This window comes from Onychomys torridus, chromosome 7, assembly GCF_903995425.1.
Source record: "Onychomys torridus chromosome 7, mOncTor1.1, whole genome shotgun sequence".
NCBI lineage: Eukaryota > Metazoa > Chordata > Mammalia > Rodentia > Cricetidae > Onychomys > Onychomys torridus.
In genome coordinates, this window is record NC_050449.1 from 103,206,470 (window position 1) to 103,231,493 (window position 25,024).

The window sequence follows — 25,024 nt, forward strand, 5'->3', positions numbered from 1 at the left end:
GGCTATTAGGGAGAGGAACTGTTCTAGAGAAGCCAACTCCACGTGTGTTCCTGACAAGAGGGGAAGGCCGGTTCTTCCACATAGGTCCACCGGGCTGCTGTAACCCCTGCAGACTTGAGCCTTTCTGGGCAACGATTATTTCTTTTGTTTTTCAAAGAAAGTATCTCATGTACCCCAGGCTGCCTCCCAACTCGATCTATGTAGCCAAGGATATTCTTGAGTTTCTGATCCTCCTGGTTCCACCTCCTGAGAACTGGGATTACAGGTGTATGCCTTGTCTATCAGGTGCTGGGGGTAGAACCTAGGGCTTTGTGCCTGCCCGGCGAGTGCTCTACCAACTGAGCCACCTTTTAAGCCCTTTTTGGGGGGCCTTGAAAGCAGAGTCATCATTCTGTTGGACACATCTCCCAGATCCTTCTTAGGGAATGAGGCTCAGGGTCCTTCTCCCAACCATGGGGTGAGCACCCCCAAACGCTCTCGTGGCTCCTAGACCCCGCCTTCCTTGAATGAAACACAGGAAGCCACACACAGCTCCATTTTCCTTTTTTTTTTTTTTTCCTTTTGTTTTTCTTTCTGGTCCAGTCCGGAAGGGACAACAACAATTGGCCTGTTGGTCCATCTGTCCATCTGTCCATGTCAGCAGCCCAGTCCTTGGTACCCAGTCACATGACTGTTTCCCACTCTTCCTGCAACAATGGAGGTGGCCGTGCAGACCCAGAGGCCTCCTCATCCAGGCCTGAGCAGGAGCCATTAAGGAATCCATCGTCCTTGGGAACCGCCATGGTAATTGGTACGGTTTCACTCTCAATGGCTGGAGCCCCTGGCTTGGCATGGCCAGGCAGCTGGGAGTGGCCATTGGTGGTGGTGGCAGGCAGCAGGCGGGGGCTCAGGGGAAGGCCGAGTCCTGCACGAGGGCCTACGTTGGTCACACTGGTGTGAGACACCATCGGCCCGTAGCTGTAGCTGCTACTCCCACTCCGTGCTTTGCGCTTGAAGTCCAATGCCAGTGTCCAGCGGCTCCAAGACTTCCTGATTTCTGCTTGTACCTTGAGGAAATAGATGGGTGGCAGTCAGATGTGCCCTTAACCTTTGGGCCATGGGTTTCGCCTGACACCATCCCTGCAGTAAATGGCAGGAGACTCCTGGGAACACCAAGGTCAAGTCAAATCACACCAATCCTCAGAACACGGTTTTTGACAGCGGGCAACAGATGCAGCCAGAATCCAAAAGCTCTAATGGTCCAAAGATGGCTGAGCTCTCAGACTAAGGACCAGGGAGACACTTTGCCATGCCTCACATGGAGGAGCCCACACACCCCAGTCTACGCTGAGCCTAAATCATCTTTGCCTTCAGAGCGTGGTCAGGAGGTTCTTGAGGAGCAAAGAAAGCACAGGGGCCAGGGAGAGGAGCCCCACCCCGACTCCTCCTACCTTGCCCCATGCCCACTGCTTACCTCACCATTGCAGAAACAGTATATGATGGCGACAAAAAATCCCTGTAAAGAGAGGCGCGTGCAGTCAGGACCACACCCATCCCCACCCTGCTCCCCAGGACCTGGGGCCGGCCACGCACCTGGAAGGAGTTGAAGAGCATCTCATAGTGCATCTGGATCTGCCAGAGTGTCCCCGAGACCTCGGTGTACGGCAGGGCCATGAAGACGGTGTAGTGGACACCAAAGAGTGGGACGAGCACCAGTGTGGACCTGAGCAGCTTCCTGGCCGGTGGGGCATGCAGGTCAGGCCACGTTCACTGCCCCACAACACAGCACCTCATTCCCCACCCCAACCAGGCCCAGGCTCCAGAAGTGATGGCAAGACCATAGGCTCTGGCTATTCTCACTTGGCAACCAAGTTTGGCCGGGATGGCTTCTGCCAGGGGTCAAAGCGTTGGGCTTTTTGGTCCTGAGAGGTGTCCTCGAGTAGACCACAGGTGCAGCTGCTCTGTCCTTGGGCCCTTTGCACCTGCTGGCATGCACTCATTCTCCCACGGCCCAACCTTTGGGTTTCTCCTGAGTGGATGTGTTATTAGAGCCAACCTCCACCCATCTGTCCCTCTGACCCCCTGAATCCAGCTGTCTGAGGGTGGCTGGTGTGTGCCACACTAGCAGGCCCGGGCTCTGGTGCAAAGCTTGATACCAAGTGGCAGAGCACGACCCAGCACTCCTGTGCTGGCAGGGCTCGGGGATGGGGCCACAGAGCCAGAGGCTCCTCTCACAAGCTCAACCACAGGACTTTTGTCCTCTCTTGGGTACATGGTTCTGGCAACCAATGACCTGAACTCTACCCCAACTCCAAAGAGCCGGAACTTACCGGTACTGCTGCTTCGTATCACACCGGCCCGCGTTGGTCTCCCGAAGCTTAGTGGCAAGCACCCGGATGATGTTGATGAAGAGGATGAAGTTGAGCTGTTGGAAGAAGGCTGCATTGAAGACTGTGCCCTAGTAGTGTGGCACAAGGGCTCCTGGACCCATGCCACAGGCCCTACTCTGTCGCTGCATCTTTAGATGGTTCCCTGGGTGCTCAGTTTCCCTATCTAGACTGGAGCAGGGATCACCTGGTCTTCAGGTCTTTGGGTTTATGGTCCTTGGGGTCCGAGGCCACTGTAGATGTTCTGCTTAGGGCTAGTCCCTGGGGCCCTTGCCCACACTGCCCCCAACTCCTGCTCACCACAACAGATGCCAGGATGGGCACCTGAATGATCCACTTCTTGTGCCCGGAGCTCAGATCCCAGCACCTGGAGCAGGGTGGAGTGGGGAGGGGTGGAGGTGAAGCATTAGCCATTGGTCCCTTCCTTCTCAGCCAGCCGGCATGGCCCAGAGTTGGCCTGCTCTGACATGAGCTGTCAAGGAGCAGGACAGGTGTTGCATGTGTCCAGGCCCAAGGCACTCCAGGCCTCTTTGGGAGTCACCTCCTATAACTCTGAAGTGGTTCTTGGCTGAAAGCTGATCAAAAACCCCTGAGGCTGGCACTGCTGGTGCAAGGAGAGTCTCCCCACAATTCACAGAAGAGGGAGCCAGAGCATTTCCAGCCTGTGTCAAGGTCCCTGCCCACCCTGCAACACTCTGCTGCTGGACCTACCCAGTGTTGGCCAAGGTTGCTCTGACACCGACCCACACGGCCACAAAGACAGCTGGAAGACCTGTGTGTACAGGGAACAGCGTGAGGGTTGTGCATTTTGCCCCAAACCCAATGACTGCTCAGCTCACTGCCCCCACCCCTCACCCTGGGCACATGGCCATTTAATGCCACCCTAAGAGCCTGAGGTGCCAGACCCACTTAGGTTCCATGCTTCTTGTGAGCCCCTATGCACGCCTGCTGGGCATATGCTGAAATAATGTGGTATCAACACCTTATCCCAGTTCATTCTGCGCTGGCCTTGGAACTTCCACGGGGAGAGAGCCAGTGACTAGCTAGCATTTTTCTGTTCTAAAACCCCCTCTCCAAGCCTGGCATGAAAGGTCCTAGCCTTCATGATGAAGGTAGATAAAATGAAGTTTGTCATCGGGCTAGGCAGAAGCCATGGGGAACCTCAGGGGCCCGTCACACGCTAGTCTGAGAAGGGAGCCTGGTTCCCTCCCAGCTTGATTCTTAGCCTCGTGGATCCTTGGCGGGAAAGGGTGTCACCTGGGTTTGTGGTAAGGGTGTGACATTCCCAGATCACAAGGTTCTGTGTGCTCCCTAATCCACACGTTTCCAGCCCACCCAGACACCTTCTAGCCCAGGAGCTTGTGTTAGTTCCTGGAATTAGGCCCAGACCTGCCCAGCTCTGGGGCTTGCCATGGTGAGGTCAGGGGCAGGGCATGTGCCAAGGGCCAAGGAGGCTGTGGAGACTGACCTGAGAGCTTTCTGGGTGCTGAGCCCAGGAGGTTCTAGCCACTGGCCCACCCTCCACAGTCTGGCAGCTTTCCCCAGGGCCCAGCCAAGCTCGGGAGCTGCCAGCAATAATGGACAATTATCAGTAACTAGATCCCTGAGCCTGAGGGGGGCTGGTAGGATCGCAGCATCCCAGGAATCCAATGCAGGGAGGTTGCAGAGGCTAAGTGGTACTGAGCTGCTGGGCCTGTGGGTCTAGACAGCGGGGAATTCACCTCCTGGTAACAGATGTGAGCCCCTCCACGGGGCTCTGGGTAGAAGGAGGGTCTAGATAACATCCCCCAACCCCAGGCTAACTAGTGACTGAAAATCCCATTCTGATCCCAAGTTTAACCTCATCTCAAACCCAGTAATTATCACCCTAAGTGAGCTGAAATGCCCGGTCATGCCAACAGCTCTGGGTGAACCCTGCCCTTAGCCAACTTGAGTCCCCTGAACCTAGAACAGGGACCAAGTCACAGCAGGATGGACAGGCCTCCCGCCTGCTACAAAGCAAGAGGGATAGGACATGCAGTTTGAGAGTGCCCTCACTCCAGGTTCGCCTGCACCCTACCCACCACAAAGGTCTCCGTACCCCAGCCAAAGATGGTGAAGCCCCACAAGTACTTCTTCTCTGAGAAAAAGGCCATGAAGATGAGGCTGTGCAAGTACAGCCCCTCCACCAGAATCCAGTAGTAGTTGGTGGCCAGGAAGTAAAGGAAGAAGGTCACAGCCACGCGGCAGCCAGCCTAGGAGACCAACTAGAGTTAGCCGAAAGGTAGAGAGCCTGCACTTACAGGCAAAGTCTGGTCTGCTAGGTGAGAAGGGAGAGCTTACTCTGGGTTTCCGGGTTAGGACCTGGTGTGGATAGCGGGCTGTTAACAGCAGGTGGCCAGCTGATGAAGGGGGGGGGGGCTGGGGCACTCCAGTGTGGAGGGAAGGGGGACACCAGGAGCCGTTAGCAGTAAGGCTGGGAGCTGAGCTGAGTTGTGTGAGGGTCCCCGGGAGATGGGTTTGCAGGACTGAAGCTGCGGGAGATCGCAAGAGACCGGCAGGTGCAAAGGGGCAGGGCGGGATCTGGTGGGGCCGAGGGGCACTCACGTAGCCAACGGCGGCAGCGGCGGGCGGAGGCGGCACCTGCGCGATGATATGCAACTCTTCCTCCGTGAGGCGCTCGGCCTCATCCAGCGTGAAGCCAGAGTAGAGCACTGCGTCCTTCACGAAGATGCTGGCGGCGCGCAGCATGAACGACAGGAACATGTGCATGTGGATGTAGTTGCGCGTGCAGTGCAGCCGCCTGCGGGGGGCGCGCGACACCACCGTGGGTGAGGGCACGGGGTGGGGTGGGGGGTATGGGGAGCAGCGGTGGGCAGGAAGCTGGGCTGTGAGCCGTAGGTGGGGACATCACGCCGTGGGGGCTGGAGCCAGGGAAAGGGGAGAAGGGAGGCTCGCACCCTGGACCCCTCCAGCCCCACCCCTCGCCGCCTTTGCCCCGCCCCTTGCCCCGCCCACCTAAAATAGGCCAGGATGAGCACCGCCACGGTAAGGGAGGCCAGGGACATGGAGTATCCCACGGTGTAGATCTTGCCTAGGCGGTCAAATACCTCCTGCGCAGGTGAGAGACAGAGAACTGGGCTCAGCGTGGGCACTAAGAGCAAACTGGGGGGCAAATTAAGGTTGCTGGAGACGTAAAGGCTAGGAGTGTGGGCTGGGTCGAACGGGGTTCACTAGTGGGGTGGGGTGGTGGTAAGGGTTCGCACCCGTTCCCGAGTCTCGTTCGTCATGAACTTGAGGCACTCGCTGTAGTTGGCCCATGTCCGGTTGTGCCCGGGAACCACCTCCCAGCTGCCATTGCGGTCACAGCGTCTGTAGGCATGGCCTGTAGGGCCGTGGGGCAGTCAGGGCAGGCAAAGGGGTCTGGAGCCACTGAGGCCCTGAACCCCATCCACTTCATGGTATCCCCACGGTTTCAACCCACTCGGCTAGCCTCACCTTTGTGATTGAAGTCATAAATGTAGTCTGGACAGGGCACTGCCACCACTCCACCTGGTGTCCCTAATGGCCAGCAAACGATGTTGTCCCACTCTGGCAGGCAGGAACGTCCTGTGCCCAAACAGAAAGCAGGGTAGGGGATACAGAAGGAGAGTCAGAGCCATAGTTAAGGGACAGGGACAAGAACACACTTATGGTTTGATTCTCACAGGGGCAATATGCCCTGTGACTGGAAGCTTCAGGTTTAGAACATTCTAGAAAGAATATATTGAGCTCTTATTTCCTCTTGTTCCCTAAACCCACTGGCTTCAGAGAACTCACTGCAGCCCCTGTGGTGAAGTACTGACATGAATCCCATTTTCCAGATGGTCTGGAAAGGGGCAAGAGAGCTGGATAACATGCTGAGGTCACAGGCCACAGGCCTCGGCCCCAAGGCTTCAGCTGAGCCTTTCTCTCTGCTCTTGGCCCCACCTTCTAAGTGTCTCTGAAGGGATTAAAAAAAAAAAAAAAAGACATTGTGTCACTATGTACTTAGACCAGGCTGGCCTTGAACTCACAGGGATCCACCTGTCTCTGCCCTGAGTTCTGGGATTAAAAGCATGCACCACTACAACCAGCTTGAAGAAGAGCATTTTCTCAGCTTTTTCCCCCAGCTTGGAGGCTCCCTATGTGACCCTTTGCTAGAGACGGCAGAAGAAGGGAGTCTGGTTCTTGGTGCCAGCTGGCCTTCTAAAGCACTAGCCTCACACAGGTGTCCACTCTGCATTCCCATTTCCTCATTGGGAAGTTGACCATATCAGCCTAGACGTCCACCATCCAGGGATGCATAGAAGACCATGACCAACCACCACTCAAGAGGTGTACAATCCTCCAAATCCAGTGGTAATGCAGAGTTTCACAGGACAGTGATATGGCCCACTTTGAAGTCCTGACAGCTAAGTGACCTCAGAGGGTCCCCGGCCTCTAGATCACCCACATTCCATCGCAGCTTACAGTCCCCTTCTCTCCCCCTGCAAGACTCTGACCACAGGACTCTCTAACCTCCCTGGAAGGCAGCCTTGATGACTGGACCCGCCCAGCTCGGTGAAAGGCTCTCTGTCCTGGGCGCCATATTCCCAGCCCCACCCCGCCAGGCCCACAATTCCCTCTGGTCCCTAGAGAGCCACAGGGTGACCACAGGCTCCCAGATGTGGCCCATCTGGAATCTGCTGCCCACCCTGCTGGCTCTAACTGGCCTTGTGGCCACAGCTTGGGCTCTGTTTGTCTCTCCTCACCTCCCTGAGGCAACCCTGTTCTTCCCTCTCTCCTCTTCTTTCCCTGTCCCACTGTCTGTCTCCACCCTCTGAGGCTGCCCTACCCTCTTGTTGTTTCTGTGACTCTTCCCACTATATGTCTTTCTGTGCCTCCGTTGACAGACCAAGTACCAGACTTTTGGTTTAAGCATCTTGTTCCCTGTGTCTCTCTACATCTCTCCCTGACTCAGTCTCTCAGGACTGGTCTCTCTATCTCTGTGGGCCATGGGTTTCCTGGAGCTCTGGATCCTTTTCTGGGCAGTGCTGGGTGAGTCTACTGTGCACATTTTTTGTGTCTTGAAGCCACCCAGCTGACCTGCCTCCCCAATCTTGTGCCGTCCCGTTGGCTGTCTCCTGGCCTGTTTTCCTGGGAAGGGAGCTGTGGTCTCTGACTTTCCATAGGAACCCACATGACCAGGACAGAACAGTGGGGACAGGTGGATCTGAGCCTGTCAAATGGCTCCCGGGGAGGGGTAGAGGATGGGGGGGGGGACATACCTCGGCGCCTGCTGCCAGTGGGCACCTCCTTGTTCTCTTTAGATTCAGGGTAGAACTTTCCCGAAGCCTTCTCCTTCCTGGGCTTCCCTGATGTGGATGCTGGTGTCCACCCCTTATCTGAATCCATTGTGTCGGCTGGAGAAATCAGGGCAGTCCTATCCATCAGCTGTGCTGTAACCACAGCCCGGGGTTGTTCCCCGCCCCAGCACCCCCTTTTACAATGAGCAGTTGACTCTACCAAGGATGCCAATACTCAGGTTGTTGGGCGATCAGAGGTGAAGGATGAGTACGTGACTCAGAAGCTGTGAAGTGTTTGCCAGACAGTCAGGAAATAAAGTTGGTCAGCAGAGGTTCAAATGGGCATATGAGTGTCAGCAAAAGAATGAGCCAGGACCACGAAGGAGTGAATGGCCCACCAGAGGGCGCATGGCAAACGCTGGGAGAGATGGGTGGAGAGGCAACGGTGAAAACCAAGTCAGGCGGCTAGGCTAGGGTGTGAGGCAGGTGAGGAGGACCTAGAGAGTAAAGACTGCATTGTGTCAGGAGTGGACGGACAAGTGCACCCACCCTCTCCTACGATACTCGAGTATGGCTTTGCAGCTTCTACCAGTGCCCCTGAAGACACCACCTGAGCTGGAGTCTGGCCTTTCTGCCTCCTTAGCTGGGAAGTCCTCACTGTCTGACTTGTGTGACTTCAGCTATAGTCCAAGCCGGGGTACCTTGCTCCCCGCCCCGCTGCCACATCAGGCCCTGTGGGAAGCTGAATCCAGGCAACCTGGACTGGGATGAGAATGGCTGTCGACATTCTCCTGCCTCCACCCTCGGGGAGGGGGTCCATGGTGGATGAGGAGCCAGAGATCTACACACACCACAGACTCCACAACTAGGAAGAGAGCCAGGTTTAGGATCAAATGAGGTGGCTCATCTACCCCTACCCTTGATGCAATTGGGAGCCACAGGTGGGGCCGGGGGAGGCGGGACTCTGTACAGAGTGATTCTTGATGAATCTGAACAAGGTCCACAGGCTTCATAGAGAATCTGTCACCATCTGCTTGTGTGCTGGGCATGCACTACTGCTGTCTCCCAGTAACCCAAGAGCGAGCCAAGAGCCAGCACCAGGGAGGAAGCGGCTCTGGAGGGTCAGTAAAGCAAGGTCTGGCCTCCTCTGCTGAGGAGACCAGCTGGACTTCAGAAGCCTGGCTGAATGCCAATGCAGCCTCTATCTGCTTCCAGGAAATGGACTCAAGGAAGGGGGCAGAGAGGAGGCACCTGAGGTAAGGAGTAAGAACTGTGACTGGATGATGATGCTTCCCTTCCCCATGGTAAAGGTCCCTTAGAGATGCTGTGGGCACCCCCCCCCCCCCCCGCAGGTCAAACATCCTCTCCAGGCCATACGCTGAGTCACACACACCCATCCCTGTCTCTCTATCCCACCTACCCCCATCTGGTTCTAGAGACTCTATTTCTACCCTGGAGCTCTGTGTCCAGATGGTCTCTCTCAGAGACCTCCCCATCTTTCTAGATGTGGCTTGGCTATCTTTTCTTTAGGGAAGTTGGCTCGGCCCAGCCTATTAAGGCCCTGCACCCTCATCAAAGCTCCTGGCTTGCCTCACCCCTTCTAAATCCACTGGGGCCATGTGCTTTATCTGCCTTCACATGTCCGTCTGCAAACGAGACACCCACTTATCTTTCGGCCAATCTGTCCAAAGGCTATTCTATTCTCTCTCTCATCCTCCCCCCCCCCTCTCTCTCTCTCACACACACACACATACACACACACACACACACAGGGAGGGACAGAGGAGAGGGGTATGGAGCGCACTGACTTCATTTTAGGTCTTTACTCTGGCTGGTCTCCCTTTATTAAGCCCACCCCGACTTAACACCTTCACCCCTCCCCCACCCGTCTCTGCCTCCTGGACTCTCCCTCCTTTATCTCGCGCGCCCCCATGCCACCCCATTTCCCCACTCTCACCTGATTCACGCAGGACCTCCTTGAGCAGCTTGTCACACTGGGCCTGGGCACGGTGCAAAAGGAAAATCTGTTCCTCTTTGGTAAAGACATCGTCGGCGTCCACCTGCCAAGCCAAAGATCAGACTGTTGGCATTTCCAGGTGAGGCAGCTGGTCCCCAAGTCAACCAACTTCCCAGGGAGTCCCCCCTTTGAAGGAGCTCCCTTCAGAGACTGTGGGAGGCCTGCCCTATGGGGAACATCTGCCTTACAGAGTCCCCCTTTTAAAGTTCAGATGCCATGGCAACACCAGGGCTGGGACCTGCTCCTTACAGGAAGGGGAAAGGGATGGGGCTGTCCCCTGTGTGTCCAGCAGTAACCCAGCATTCACTGACATGCTTTGTCTAGTCCATCCCCCTGGGGCACATGGGAACGGATGGAATGTCCCAGGATGGAGCCTCACAGGATCCTGGCTGCCTGCTGGGGACCTGGGGTTGGATCTGGAGTGCTGAACTCTGAAGGGACAAACCCAGCCTGAATTCCTTCAAGTCTCAAGGCCTCTGGGGACCGTGGCAGTCACCATTTTCCATCCTGGCCCAGCACCCAGTCAGTGCTTTTCCCAGTAAACGGCAGGGGCTCACCCTCCCTTCTTAGGGTCTCAAAGAAGGAGAGTGGAAGAACCGCTGGGAAACTGGCTAGGGGACTCGCCAGACCCCCACATGCAGCACTAGGAACATTCATCCCAGGGGAAGTCCCTCCACCCCAGCAGATGCGGCCGAGCTCTGTGACCAGGCACAGGCCTTTGCTCCTGCTGACCTCTCTGCAGGAATGTTCCCTTTCTCTTTCCACTCTATACACCCACTGGGACCCAGTAACATCATTTTAACCAGGGAAAAAGGGAACAGCGTAAGGGTAGGGAAGAGTCTCTTGCTGAGCTGGTGGCTGGCTGCTGGAGAGGATCTGAGTCTCCCCTGACTTGGAAGCTGGAGTCAGGCAGTCCCTATCCCTGAGTATGACCTCTAAGGGCTCACACCCCGGGATAGGCTGTGATGTGACAGCCCAGGGCTGTCAGACCTCTCGGCCCTGAGACTCACCTAGAAAGGCTGCCTCTCCCTTAAACCAGAGAACACAGCCTGATCTCCCAGAACAGGCAGCGCGGCAAGCGGGTGCCCGGCCATGTAGGCGGGTCTCTAGTAAGGGTGGAGCTACGAAGGGCCAAGAATTTGGAGGCCTGGGAGGAAGGAGGCGGGTCAGGCTGGGGGCGGGCGGGAGGGGGCGGACGGCCCGGGTCAGGGAGTCCGGCTGCAGAGAGAAGTTAATTGACCGCGTCTCTTGGCGGCAGCAGCTCGGGCTTCCAGGCCAAGGAGTCTCCAATTGGCTCCGCGGAGCTGAATCTTGCTGGTTTTACTTAGCGGAGGCGCGCGAGCATCTCTGCGCGTGCGTGTGACTGGCCGCGCACCCGCTGTCTGGCCAGTGTGTAAACTTCTGTGTGCCCCATTTCTGTAAGTCCTCACATAGGAACCGCCTAACATGTCTATTTGGGCTCTGAAGCCTGATGTGTTTGTGAACATGCACGTGTACGTGCTTGTGGACAAAGGACTATGTGTGGGCTTCTGGGAATGTTGTAGAACTTCTCAACATGCATGCCGGTGTCTGCTGCTTCCGGAGCCTGGGTCTGAAATGGACTCTTGGGACGCAGCTAGTCTTAATGCCTACGGCTCCCAGGAAGGCTGAAGTGGATTCCAGTGTGCTGCTGACCCCATGCCTCTCACTGTCATACCACACCTATGGCAGAGCTGGTTGGTGCAAAGTAGTCAGGACCAGATAGGACAAACTGGCTTGCTAAGATCCAGGGACCTCCAAAGCCACCCTGAATTTCTCCTTATGTGTCAGACACTGGGGATCTGGCTACGAAAGGGTCCGTTCCTTACCCACCTCACTCCTATTGCAGCATCTACCATTCATTCTATCATTGCAGTTAATATCGCCATCAATTACCACCCTCCATTAGCACCAACATAACCATCACCACTGCTGCCAGTACCATTCCCACCATAGACGCCACTGTCACCATTAACACAGCCACCATTACCATCGTCATCAATGGCATATTTGAGCCAACACCACTACCATCACCATTACTAAAGCACCGCCACACCACCTCCAGAATATGGCTACTACCACCATCTGCCTACCACATCACCATCAAGACCAGAATCACCACAGGCAACATCAGCACCATCACCATTACCACCTGCCCATAACCACCATCTGTAACGCCTTCCTGTCATTTCTCCTTCCCATATTCATTTGTCTACAACCCCTTCCTTCTGCCCATCTCCTCCCCTCCCAAGATACAGAATCTACCGTGGTCAGTGCAGTGCTCTTGAGTGACTGACTCGACCTCCCACCAGTCTCTAAAGACTAGCTGATGGCCTAGATTAGAGGGAAGCGGCCATGGGTTGAGAACTGTCCAGCTGACAACGGAGACTAACCACCAAGCCCACTCAGGGGCCTCAGGTAGGGGTGGGGTGTCTGTTTAACCTTCCACCTGTTGTCAGCTCCCTGTTTTACAGTCTTATCTGGACAGGGAAGGCCAATGCTTCTAACATCCTCCTCTATAAGCCTTCATCCACCCCCAAGGACTATGGCCCCGTCTCTGCCCCCCCCCCAGGGCATTAAGACCTACTTCTCTGTCACCCCAATCAGAACAGAGCTACCTCACAGGAAGAATTGCAGCTCAGAGTGAGGAAAGTCCTTCTCCAAGGGGAAGAGGCAGAGCCCTCTCCCCAGAGCATCCAGCCTCAGAACACAGCTCCTCACCTGGAATGCCCAGATACCCTTTCTGTCTTTCAGCCGCAACTCTGGGATTTCCCACTAACACTGGAGTCGTAACCCTACCTCTACCACTGACTAGTGTCTCTGGCAAAGTTGCATAAGCCCAAGGCTTTAGATTTCCTGTACAAGCAGAAGAATAGTAAGGCTACTGTGGATTCAGATGAAGTCCTGGGCAGAAGCTTGGGCAGGGCAGGCTGAAGGAAGCTGGCTGCTGTTATAGCTACTGTGAGCAATAGGACTAACTCACCACTTCGATCCCACCCCAGCCCCTTTGTCTACAGGGGTCCACAGCAAGAGACGGGTGGCTTGTGAGGAATGGGGTCAGTGCTGGGTGAGGATAGCTCCCTAAACCCACACCATCGTTCAAGGTCACTGACAGACCCCCAAGTTTAGGTTGGACGTGGGCAAGATGGTCAGACCTCTATCATCTTGGTGGAGGAAGGATGAGAGAGGAGCTACTGTCAACTCTGACTAGCCCAGACATCAACACTGTCTGCGGCTCCCTTCCCCCTCCCCAGCCCAGTCGCCGGCCTCCCCTCTAAGAGTGCTGTCTTCTTGGCACAGCTCCAGAGTATGAAGAACTCAGACCAGCATCTTTTTAGATGCAGAATCTGTATCTTGGGTCTCAGGAACAAGAAGGAGGAACTAGGGGCTGGGTCATGGCCAGATGCCACTTAGTCCACACTCAGCAGTGAGAGGGTCACTGGCTGTCCTGCATCTGCTCTTCCACTCTGTGGACTAGGGCTGACAGTCTCTGACCCGCCTATCATAGTACCCTCTCCAGCAGCGCAGCATAGCGCCTTCTCGTGCACACACAAGCATGTTTAGAGTGTGTGAACTTACAGGGGCTGGTGGCATACAACTCTAGCCCTGAGCTGGGAGGGCAGCCTGCAGACACTGAGACAGGCTTGTGAGGGCGGCTCCGGCAAGACACAGACATACAGGCTGACGTTGGCATGTTACAACCCCGGATGTTGCTGACCCTGTTGTAGAGGATGTGCTGTCAAGAGATCTGGTGTACGTTGTCACCCCCAAGCTCAGGTGGGGTCTCAATCTCGTGATCTGAGATCTTCCAGCTCTGCACACTGGATTGCAGGTGGACACTGCCATGCCTGGCTAAGATGGTCTAATTTAGTTTAGCTCCCAGGGAGTCTCTAATACGGACGGTGAAGCAGGAGGTGGCAGGGTGCAGACAAAGGCAGTGCACTGGGGTGTTGGGGCTGGTGACGATGATGATGGTAGAGACAGCGGTCCACACCATCACCAAATGAGGCCACTCCTCATAGCTTCCTCCCCTCCCTGCCACATTCTACACGTTGGCATCTGTGATCTCAGACACGTCAAAATTCTACCCCTCCAGACAAAGCTGGAACAAATGAAGGGTCTCTTTTTCAGTTGACACTTCTGCTTCTGGACAAGGCGCATCTATGGCATGATATTTTCTTAGCAGGATGCCCTCTTGGGTCACATCAGCAACCCCCTTGCCAGTGTCAGCCTGGACCCCTAAGGGACAGTGTGCTTTGCTTCCTTTGCCACTGGCAAAGGCAGACATATGTGGTGTTTGCCCCTGGATGTTCCTGTCCCACAAGACCCTCTGTGTCTGCTGGCACTCATGATCACCTCACCTTCTACTACATACCCATTTTACAAAGAGGGAGACTGAGGCCTAGAGGCTAGCTAGAAGGAGAGGGCCAGGAGTAGAGCTAAGGTACACTTTACACCAAAGCAGCAGTCTTGGAGCAAAGGACATACACAGCCGCATGGATGCTGTGGCGCCAGCCCTAACACCATCTCTCCAGGACTCTAGGTTGTTTGTAACCTTTGCTGCATCAAGCAAGCATCCACAAAGAGGATTGCTTCAGTGGTGGAAGTAGTCACAGAAGTGACAGGGCACAGATACTGGGATGCAGCTGGCCCCTCTACCTGGACAGAGCACAGCCGGCCTTGGTGTCAAGTGAGCATATGAATGACCCCAGCAAAGTAAAGAAGAACTACTTGGCTCTCAGGGGATCCCCTTGTGACCTTGGGGCCTCCCTGCACCCCTTCTCCAGGCTCCACTACTAGGACCCATGCTGGCACCCCTTGCTGTCTCCCATGCCATCTGGCTGGGGACTGTTCTTTTGTCCCTTGCTGCCCTCTGTCCATCTGGCGGCCACGGCAGGCTGGGACGGGCTCCTCATCCTGCCCCGCCACCACTGACATGTGCTGACTTTTCCTCCCCCTTGCCAGGCCTTCCTGAACAGGCTGCCTGTGTTTGGGGCTGGGAGGGGCTGGGGGAGGCACTGTGACGCCTCTCATCCCAGCCAGCCAGCCAGCGTGGCCGCCTTTGGGGCAGGCGGTGGGATGGAGCCTGGGATGGCAGAGCTGGCTGCTAGGACAGGGTGGATCTTCACAGGCAGCCTCTACCTGAGCTAGGCAGGAGGACCAAGGCCCAGAAGGATGGGATGGCCTAACCTAACCCTAGCTGGGTCAGCAGAATGGGATCTCAGTAGCTCTCGGCTCGGGCACAAGGTTGGCCCCAAGCTGGGGTTCTAGAGGGCTTGGGAGGTCTCCCATGTCTGTGAACTTGAGCAAACTTTGCACTGTCCCCTAGTTAATTTAAAGACAATTTCAAGGTTCTGCGAAAACCCCACCATACCTTTTATTTTTCCTGGGGCTCTCTGAAATAGCTGCCTTCCTGATGTGGTAGCTGGACCAGGGAGTGTCCCCAGAAGGCCCACAACAGGAATCTGGGGAGGCTGCTTGACGCCTCATTAAAACATTCCGAAGAAAACCCAAGTTCCCGGGAGGGCCTGTGCCCCTGTCCACTGCTCTGTCCTCAGGCAGTTCTGGGAGTTGTGGGGCGGGGGAAGAGGATGTGTTTAAGGGCAGGTGATATAAAAAGCTTCGACAAATCAATACGCAAGATAAATAACTCATAGAAAGATGGGTAATAGCTCCAAGCGAGCTCTCTGGGCAGTTGGACAATAAACAAGTATAAAATCTGAAAGTCATTGGCAGAGGGTAACTTAGGATGACAGGAGACACCGTTTTTCACCCATGAAAATACTAAGATGAGACAAAAGGGCCCCTCACTGCACCCTGTGAAACAGAGCCGAGCAGGGAGGGGCCTGTGGTCAGTCCTGGTGAGTATAAACCAGCACAGCTTTTTAGAGGGCAATTTGGCCCTGCCTATTAAAATGAAAAATGTGCATGTTCTCAGACCCAGCAAAGACAAATTCTAGAAATATCCTACCGGGAAATAGTCACATGGTAAACCAAGAGGGCATTTCAAGGAGCTTCTCTGACACCATCTGGAACTTCTCTCACATGTACACACTCGTGCACACACACGCATTCACGCTCATACACACACACACACACACACACGCACACGCACACGCACACGCACACGCACACGCACAGATTGTGGAGAAAGGATCTGAATGTGTATTCCTCAGGAATGTTTAACGAAGTTCAGACTTTGGAATAGTATACAGGATTAAAAAGGACTTGGAGAGATGTCTCAGTGTTTAAAAACACTGGCTGTTCTTCCAGAGGACCCAGGTTGGATTCCCTACAGCAAGCATGTGGTGGCTCACAATTGCCTGTAACTCCAGTTCCAGGGGATTCTGACATCCTCTTCTGGCCTCCTCAGACATACAGCCAGATGTACATACATACATACATACATACATACATACATACATACATACATAATAGAGCCAAAACAGTAAGCAAACAATAAAGTAATTTTTTGAAAAACAGTTTTGGAGGCTGGAGAAATGGTTCTGTGGATAAGAGCACATACTGTTCTGGCAGGGGACCCAAGTACTGTCCCCGGCACCCACTTCTGGCAGGTTAAAGCAGCCTGTAACCCCAGCTTCAAGGGATCTGACAGGCTCTTCTGGCCTCCTCAGGCACTGCAAATATACACAGAAACCCACACACCAACACAAAAAATATAAAATACGTGTTTTAAAAGATTTATATTCACAGATAGGAAGATACACCTTTGGGTACAATGACGCATGTGTCACGGAGCCCTACAGAGAAAGCTTGCTGGATTTATTTTAAAACAAACGGAAAACAAGAGACACTCCTCTGCTTGCTATGTATACAAAGAGGTGCCACTTGAAACACAAGGAAAGAGACAGAGACAGAGGACCCTCCCCAGACTATGAAAACGTCTTTCTCTAGAAAGGGACAGGGATTGGACAGTGCCCAAGAAAACTTCTGTTTTCTCTGCATCATCTGAACTCTTGGGCTGCGGAGATGGCTCATGGGGAAGGTGCTTGCTGCTCACAAGCGAAGACTAGAGTTTGGATTCCCAAACCCACATAAAGACGAACCAGAGACTCCTCAGAGGCCCGAGAACCAGCTAACCTGGTGTGCACAGTGGCACGCCAGACAGACCTTGTCTCAAAAAAAGTGGAAGGCGAGGACAATACCCGGGCTGTCCTCAGACCTTCAGACCTACACACATGCACGCACGCGCACATATACAGAGATTAAAATAATGCAAAAACAATTATAAATAGCATGTGCTCATGTATTAGTCATGAAATAAACCATTAAAAGGTAAGATAACAGATTTCATTTTTTTTTTCAAGAAGGAAAGAAACCCCAACGTGACACACAGGGACCTCTTGCCCAGAGTTAACGCTCACCTCACTTAGAGGAAAGAATCTTATAGAAGTCTGAATCCTGGGTTCAAATGGTTCAGATCCTCTTCTGCCTGCCTTACTATGTGAGCCTGAAGGTCATGTCCCCATAAAGTGGCTAGGACAATGGGCAGGCAGGATGAGAAAATATATATGGTAGGTTCTCGCTCAGACACTTTGGAAAGCTACTGCTCGATAAATGTTCTTACTCTGAGAAGCAAGCACCTTGGTCTGTCAAATGACTTCAGCAGGTAAAGTGCTCTCCGTCTGAGCCTGAGCCTAAGTTCAATACTTGGAACCTACATGGTGGGAGGTGAGAACTGACTCCCGCAAGCACTTGTAAACACACACAACACACACACACACACACACACACACACACACACACACACACACAAACAATAAAGGTTAAAAAAAATTAAGTACCTTTTGAGCTGCCCCCCCCCCCGAGGCCCCCCCCCGAGGCCCCCCCCCCCCCCCCCCCGCCCTGCGGGTTGAAAGAGGTTGCCTGTGCAGCCACATGTTCTCTGTGGAGCCCTACCCAAGGGTCTTATCCCACAACAGGTCTGCCTCGCTGCTGACCATCACATTTATGTGAGATGAGGGTTCTCTAGGGTGTCCATAGGGTAAGGGATCTTAAAGGACAAGACGTCCTTTTGCCTGCTCAGAAGCTGTGGGCCTACCCCCATGTCTAAACTTCCCTCCTTCAATGCTCATCTCTTCATGACACAGATGGACCACCTGAGTCCACCTGTGGTCAGTGTTCTCCCAGTGGGATGTTCGCTGGTACCCCAGCCAAGATCCTGGGAGACGTGAGCTTGGCCTTGGATCTGACTGAGTAGGTAGTCTATAGGTTTGGTGACAGCTAGATAGACGGGCTTTGTCCGTACCTGTACCTACACATCTGGACCTAGCAGATGTGTATACTATGGAAAGAGAATGGGCAGGCTGCCAGTTGTTTGCTCACTCCAGCTGAGCCCAGGGATCCCACAGGGTGGTGGGTGGGTGGGTTGGCTGAACCTGTCCCCCAGATTAAACCCCTTAGACGGGAAGCAGGAGATGGTCCACTGCACTCACATGCCCCAGCAAGGTCCCCGCAGAGCCATACTGGTGTCTTCAGTGTAGGGCCCTCCTAAACCAGGAAAATTCTCTGCATATACCTCAACTTCCACACAGAGCTTTCTGGGATCCTAGGGGCTCCGCTCCACCACACACAATGAGGTCTAAACTTCACTTAGCACCTGATTAACATCAGCCACATGATGGTCATAGTGGATCTGGATGAGTTAATAAAAATAGGGAAAATACCTTTTTCAGAGGGTTGTTGGGTAGTTGTTAAACTAGCTGATCTGCGTAAAGTGCTTAGAACAATGGACTGGTAAACAGAAAACACAGAAGCATTTGTTAAATACAAGTAAGCAAACAATAGACCTGTGCGCACACACACTCACAGGGTGCACACATGCACGCACACACGTGTCTACAACTGTGCGTCCCTCCGAAGCTTTAGGTACATGTGGACCTGAATACACACAATCCTCATGGACCGACCCAGATGCCCACAAAGCCCTATGTGGATAGACATACAGCCACACACTCAGGACACCTTACCCATCAGCCAGTCTACCCCATGCACATGCAGTGTGTACACACACAGAAGTCACTGTGGAAAAGTCAGCAAACAGCTCTGCTGCCTGTGCTTGGAGCATCTCTGGAACAGCAAGCCCGCCCTCCAGACTTGTTTCCCTGCAGGGTACAAGCTCCTTTCTGGGGCAGTCTTTGGACTAGAAGAGGGAGGGTATGGGCCCTGGTAAATAGAATGTGGGGAACCACAGAAGGAGAACAGCAAACTGCAAGGGTTTTCGGCAAATGTATCTCATGCTCTCTTTTCACAGATGGGCAACTGAGGTGTGGGGAAGGACAATCCAAGGTCACACAAGCAGTAGGCTGAGCTGGAGGAGTCCCAGACCTCCCCTGTCCTCGCATCCGAGGCTCTGTCCTGTGGAGGAAGCTGCTTGCACTGTCTCTCTAGACCTGGGTTGGGGTTGGGGTATGGAGGCAACAAGACCTTAAAGTCAGACACAGAAGCTGATTCCAGAATGGGTTGGACAACTCAGATAGGGCCGCTGTGGGATATGAGAGGATGGAAAAATCTCCCCTCTCTGGGAAATGGCACCCAGACCCTAGCCCAAGAGGGGGGTCACTGTTCCCCTTAGTATCTCCAGCTCTCCATTTATCTTTGCTGTCCTGAATCTGTCCCTGCCTGGGTCAGAGCTCTCATCCTAACCCTTTGCCTTTCTTTCTCTTTACTATTCTATCTCTTGGCCTCCATTCTCAGACCACACACAGTACCCCTAAAGATCAGCTCACTCGCCAGAATTACCCCCCACCCCAGCACGTATCTTCTGCAAGGTGTACTGTGAGGTCTGTCTTTCAGGGGACCTTCATACCACACCACACCCACCTTCCCGGGCAAACGACTTCCACTTCGGACAAAGCTGTCCCATTAGTGCATACCTCTGTGTATCTGTGGGATCCTGAGAGCTGGAGGGGGCTCTACACCCTATCCTCAGTCTATGGGATTTTCAGACTTCTTGCACACAACTTTAAGCACCGGGTGCAAACAAAACTTGCGAAAGCAAAGGCTCCCAACGAAGTCTGTGGGACTCCACACCCAGAGCCCGCTTGATCACACTGTCACCATCGAAAGAGATCCATACGACCAGAGCCGTGTGCTCACAGAAGCATGGTGTAGGGAAACTTCAACCACAGATTTCCAGACCCAGGACCCCAAGCCAAGTCTTCAGAAGTGGGGAAACTTCAGGCATCTGGAACCTACGGTAAGTAAGACACCCCAACGAGAGCAGGCACCAGGATTCCTGGTTCACAGCGGCGCGCGGGGGGGGGGGGGGGAGCATCCCAAAGTTCAGACTATTAGGAGAACCCAAATCTTTGCGCCTACACTCGCCCAGGGACCCCAGAACAACTCCAGGATTCTTGTGTTTGAATGTAGACGGAGAGGGACTTACCAGCGCATATGCGGAGCTGAGCACTGGGCAGCAGAGCAGGAGCGCCAGGCCGGGTGCGATCCGGGCGGCCCCCATCGCCACCGCCTAGGGCCGCGTCCCTCGGGGCAGCCGCCGCCGCCGGCCCTGGTGATGGTTGGAGGGTGCAGAGCTGTGTCAGGCCGGGCCGCCCCGCCCACACCCCGTCCTAGGGGACCCCGGCGTCCGGGCGGCCCGAGGCCCGGGAGCCCGGTGCGGGGCCCATACGCCGAGGGCGAGCGAGAGAACCAACCGGCGCAATGGAGAGAGGGAGGGCGGAGGGAGGGAGGCAGCCTGAGGCCGGGCGGGCGGCGGGCGGGCGCCGAGCGCTGCTGAGCGGCCTGTCTGCCTCGGAGCGGAGAAATCACATCCATATGGCTGGGCCCCCCGCCCCCGGCCCGCCCCCCGCTCCCCTCCCGCGCCGCCTTTTCTTTCTTTCTTTCTCTCTGTCTTTTTTTCCCCCCTCTTTGGGGGAACCGGGAGCCGTGGCTTCACTCCACGCCCAGTGGGGGAGGGGCGGGGGAGGGGTCGGGGTCGCGGTCTGCGGGGGGCGACCGGGCTGTTATTTTTAGCTCCGCGGCAGTGGGCAACAGGGGAGTCGGGGCGGGGCAGGGGGCGCGTTTTGAGTTGCGCGGGGCATGCAACTAGGGGATGCCATCCCGACTTTTGCAACGACACTGAGCCCTTCGGTGTTCCTGCCGCCAGCTCCGGGCTCTCCGGAGGCACTGCGGCTCGGCTCCCCTGCCCAGGCTGGACCCCCATGCCCCTGGCAGCCACCTCCTGCACCCCACTTCCCATCCTCCGAACCCGCGCCGCGTGCGCCCAAGCGGCAAGAGCGCTTCTGCGGCCCCGGCGCTGGGGCAGCCCGTCTGGTTGTCAGTCGGTCTCTAGCTAACGTCGTCCCCCCCCCCCACTGCGAACACCCCCCCCACACACCGCCCTCGTTCCCCGGCTTTGGCCTCTGCTATTCCAGCCGCCCCAAGCTCGGTTTCGGTCACTCCCTCGCTCCCCCCTCCCCTCCTCTACGAAAACATTTGCAAGTTTCCAAAAAAGCCACCGAACTGAGCGGCAGCGGGCTGGCGACTCCACTGGGCTCCGAGGAGGCGCCGCAGACTGACACCGAGACCGAACAGCCGGGCCCGCCCTGGCCGGGCCCCGAGTCGCTCCTGCCCCACTCCGGCCTCCCGCGCCCCGCGCGCCCGACCCTCCCCGCCAAGCCCCGACTTACTCCGAGCACGCCGCCGCGGCCCCCGCCTTGCCATGAATGTCGGGGCCCCCCCGACAGCCTCCCCAAGCCAGCGCCCCGTCCGCGGCCCCGGGGGGACTTCATGGAGCTCTCGGGATCCCCCCTGGCCTGCCTGGCCTCCTGAGCCCCCCGCCTGGCCGCTGCTCGGAGCCGCCGCCCGCCTCGCGCGTCCCTCGCCTCGGCGTCTGCCGCTCCCCTCCCCCCGCAGCCCGGAGCCTCTTCCCTCCCCCGCGCCCTCCTCGGGCCTCCTCCGCCCCTGCCCCCTCCACCGCCTCCCCGGCGGGTGCGTGGAGGGCAGAGCCGAGCCCGCCGCCCCCCACCCCGGGACATCTCTCCAGAGACCCCGTCCGGGGTCTTTCTGCAGAAGGATGAGTGTTGCGGGCACAGAGTCCAGGGAGCTCTGACATCGGGACCTGAGAACCGGGGCTGGGACGCTGTCCCCGCTTTTGCTTTATTCTCTCCTTTGGAAAAGCACAGACCACCCATCACTCCCAGATCGTCCAGCCCTAGCAATGAGCAGGCGGGCTCCAGGAGCGGAACCACTGGGGAGGCCGCCTAGTACTTCGCACGCCTCGCCTCGGGCCACTGCGCTGTCTGTGCACCCGTGGGGTTCCTGTTCTGGCTGTGTAGGGACCCTGGGGAAGCTGCTCCACCTCCAGCCAGAGTCAGGCTATGCAGCCAACGCCCTCGCGTCCCGCCCTGCCCTTGCCAGGACCTCCATCCTCTGTCCCATTCATGGTCCTGGGGTGTAGCGATACCACATAGTGCTCCTCCTGCCTAGATCTGGAGCTTAGAGGGTCCCTTTCCAACCTGGGTATCTTAAGATGTCTCGACCTATATCGGCTGCTTACCAGGCATCTCCAGCTCTCCCACCTAGCCCAATTCGGGCGATTTGAGGCTACAAGACTTGGGGGCTCAGCTGGGACATCCACTCTTATACTTCACCTCCCTCCATCACGACATCCCCCAAATGCTGGTGGCTGTTTTGGGACCCTGGACTTGGGGAAAGAGAGAAGAGGGGGGTGGGTGGAGATTGAGGCTAGTAAGGGGAGGTGGAGTTTATGTACTCCATGCTGGACCCCTGGGTCCTAGACCTTGAATTTCTAAGCCTACCATTTCCTTGAGTACCAGCTAGGGAGCAACAGGCAGCAGAGAAGGTTGGGAGTGCTTGGGACAGAGGGTAAGGAAAGGTCTGCTAAGGGAAGCCATCTTAAGTGTGGTGCCCTGAAAACACCTCCGGTTAACTGGCACCCTTGCTTGCTTACTTACCAATCCTGTGTCTGAAGCACTAGGACTCTCCGGGGGTCTTGGCCTCAGTTTTGACATCTGCAAAATCGGGAAGATGTCCAGCTTACTCAAAGGGACAAACTGTGCAAACCCGTGAGCTCCAGGGGCTCTCCACAAGCATTCTGTGCAAATGAGCTCAGCCCCCCCCCCCAAAAAAGCCTTTCCTCCACCTCCAGGATGGCCCTGTCCCTTAGTGAGAACAGAACTCACGTCCACACTGTCTTCCTCAAACATTTCTTCTGCCATGCTCCTCTTCTGTGCCCACTGCTCTTGAGTTTCTTGTCCTGGTTTCAGTGACTGCTATCTCCTTCAAAATGACTGTTCCCAGTAGGTACAGTCTGCTGGACTTCTGGCCTCCTCCTCACGCTCACACCTGTCTGGTTTTCTGTTTCCCTGCCAGGATCTCACTCCTTAGTTTGGTATGGGGGACATTCATCCCTACTTGTGTCCCCACATCCTCAGTAGTGCTGGGTGGGAGCTCAGGTTTTTCTTGTATGGTATGTGTGCTCTTTGAGAATGGAAGAACCACAGTGCTATGCTTTGATGGTCTCAGTGTTACGTGTTTCTAAATGACCCAAGTTTCATGTGACGGTGACCGCTGTCTTTTCCCTTGGTGATGAGAAAAGAACAACTGAGTCAAGAAATGAGAGCCATCTAGGAGATGACCAGGCAGAGTTCCTAGTTCTAACAATAGAAACCTCCTGACTTGCATCTTGGGCTGGGCATGGTGGTATACACCTTTAATTCCAGCACTTGGGATGTAGAATCAAGCAGATCTCTGGGAGTTTGAGGCCAGCCTGATCTATATAGCAAGTTACAGGCCAGAGCTACATAGTGAGACCCCCATCTCGAGAAAATGGAACAACAAAGAAAGCTAAGCTTTGCCCTTGGGTGGACCAGGGTGGGCTGTGGCAATTGCTAGATGGTGCAATGGTCTCTGTGTCCCCTGAAGGCATTTCCCTAGCTCTAACAAGTACCTCACTCCAGAGTTCTCAACTAGACATTCCACACTATGATCACCCAACTTACCCCCGGGCCTCTGGTTAAACTGCCACCATGGGAGTGGGGCGAGGGATCGCATATTAACTAGTGGATCGCACACCAGGGTGGGTAGGGCCAGTCTTGCCCTTTGACTGGCATGCCCTGGGCTGTCGGGTCAGTTTCTGGGTTTGTTTCAGATCAGTTTTCAATGGAGTTGGGAAAAGGAAGGCTAGGAATAGGGAGTGAGTCTGTGTTTTTCTCTTTGATCCCCAGCTGGGACTTAGCAGGAGGAGATAAGATGGTCACCATAGCTCAGGACCAGAGCAGTATCTGGACTCTGGCTCCACCTCTGCTGGTGTGGCAGCCACAGACGGACAGGCCTCTGCTGCTACCAGTCTGAGTAGGGCTCAGCCAGGGTACACAGAACCTGGGACCACTTTGATGGTCAGACTTGTGCAGTTCTTCCAGCTCTGTAGTCTGGCCTTAATCTCTCAGAAAACCCCTGGTCACCTGCCTAGAAGCTCTGTGGACCAGGAGCCCACATCTGGTTCTGAGACACCACCCTTCATCCCCATACTTCATCCCCAACTTAGCCCCAGAGTTACTTGCATGCTAAGATTAGCTCCCAGACCGTGCTCTGCCCCCACAATGAACCTGACCCCAGTTGAAGCCTTTATCCCAGTCTGATTTACAACCCGTGGTTGAACCCTGACCTCAGACCAGGATTCCTCCCAGGTTTCAAACCCCAGACATTTCTCTCGTTACAGGTCCCTCTGGAAACTTTTTGAGCCAAGGGGCCAGTATAGGATGGGGTGGCCAGGCCATAAGTGAAGCAAGGTGCCACTTTTACAGCCATTTCGGCTGCTCATAAACACTCCCCTACCCAGCTGAGTCACTGAAGGCTTCCATAGCAGCTGGCTGGGCAACCCCCCTGCTCTTGTAGCAGGGTCTGGCTTCTCACCTCCAGGAAGGTGAAGGGAGGGAGGGAAGGAGGGAGGATGGTGGTCCAGGAGGCCAGGAGGCTTTGTCTCCATCAGGACACACTCCAAAGGCTTCTGGGGGGCTGGACTTCCTCTGGCTGGTGTCATGGTCACAGGTGCCTTGCTGTCATGGACACCGGTCCTTGTCTGCCCCAGGGCACAGCACAGGCTTACCCCAGAGGCAACCCAACCTTGTTTCTTTCTCCCAGCTGCAGTTACGTCTCCCGGCTCCCCGAGTTCCACTTACCTGGAATCCACAGGCCTTTCAAATGTGGCCTCAGGTTGAGGAGCAGACTCAGGTTGGCCATGGGGAGGCCATGGGAAACTCCAGAGAAGATACTGCAGCTGAGGCTTGAGCAAAGACGCTGCTGTTGAAGACAGGAAAAGGCCCAGGTCAGAGCTCTGGCTTGAAAAGAAAAAT

At 55.4% G+C, this 25,024-nt stretch overlaps 1 protein-coding gene across 2 annotated transcripts; it reads right to left on the minus strand.

Moving 5' to 3' along the window:
- Positions 1-569: 569 nt before the first annotated feature.
- On the minus strand, positions 570-21,485 carry Pth1r (parathyroid hormone 1 receptor). Of its 2 annotated transcripts, XM_036191684.1 has the most exons (15): positions 21,338-21,485; positions 20,095-20,217; positions 9,609-9,711; positions 7,634-7,768; positions 5,844-5,954; positions 5,612-5,730; positions 5,364-5,458; positions 4,953-5,148; positions 4,447-4,600; positions 3,078-3,138; positions 2,667-2,733; positions 2,310-2,404; positions 1,573-1,714; positions 1,454-1,495; positions 570-1,046 (listed from the first exon to the last, which is right to left on the minus strand). In XM_036191684.1, the coding sequence occupies exons 2-15, from the start codon at positions 20,167-20,169 to the stop codon at positions 663-665; spliced, it is 1,779 nt and encodes a 592-aa protein (XP_036047577.1). In that variant the 5' UTR covers positions 20,170-20,217; positions 21,338-21,485; the 3' UTR covers positions 570-662. The 2 variants fall into 2 exon arrangements, with proteins under 2 accessions (XP_036047577.1, XP_036047578.1); XM_036191685.1 differs by lacking the exons at positions 9,609-9,711; positions 20,095-20,217; positions 21,338-21,485 and adding an exon at positions 7,872-8,107.
- Between the last annotated feature and the right edge of the window lie 3,539 nt (positions 21,486-25,024).

Excerpts from the sequence above, each read along its gene's own strand:
- Pth1r (XM_036191684.1), bottom strand. The coding sequence starts at position 20,169 with ATGGGGGCCGCCCGGATCGCACCCGGCCTGGCGCTCCTGCTCTGCTGC. Across the intron at positions 9,712-20,094 it reads TCAGCTCCGCATATGCGCTG|GTGGACGCCGACGATGTCTT; the intron begins GTAAGTCCCTCT and ends TTGGCTTGGCAG. Across the intron at positions 2,405-2,666 it reads CCATCCTGGCATCTGTTGTG|CTCAACTTCATCCTCTTCAT; the intron begins GTGAGCAGGAGT and ends TTCTTCCAACAG.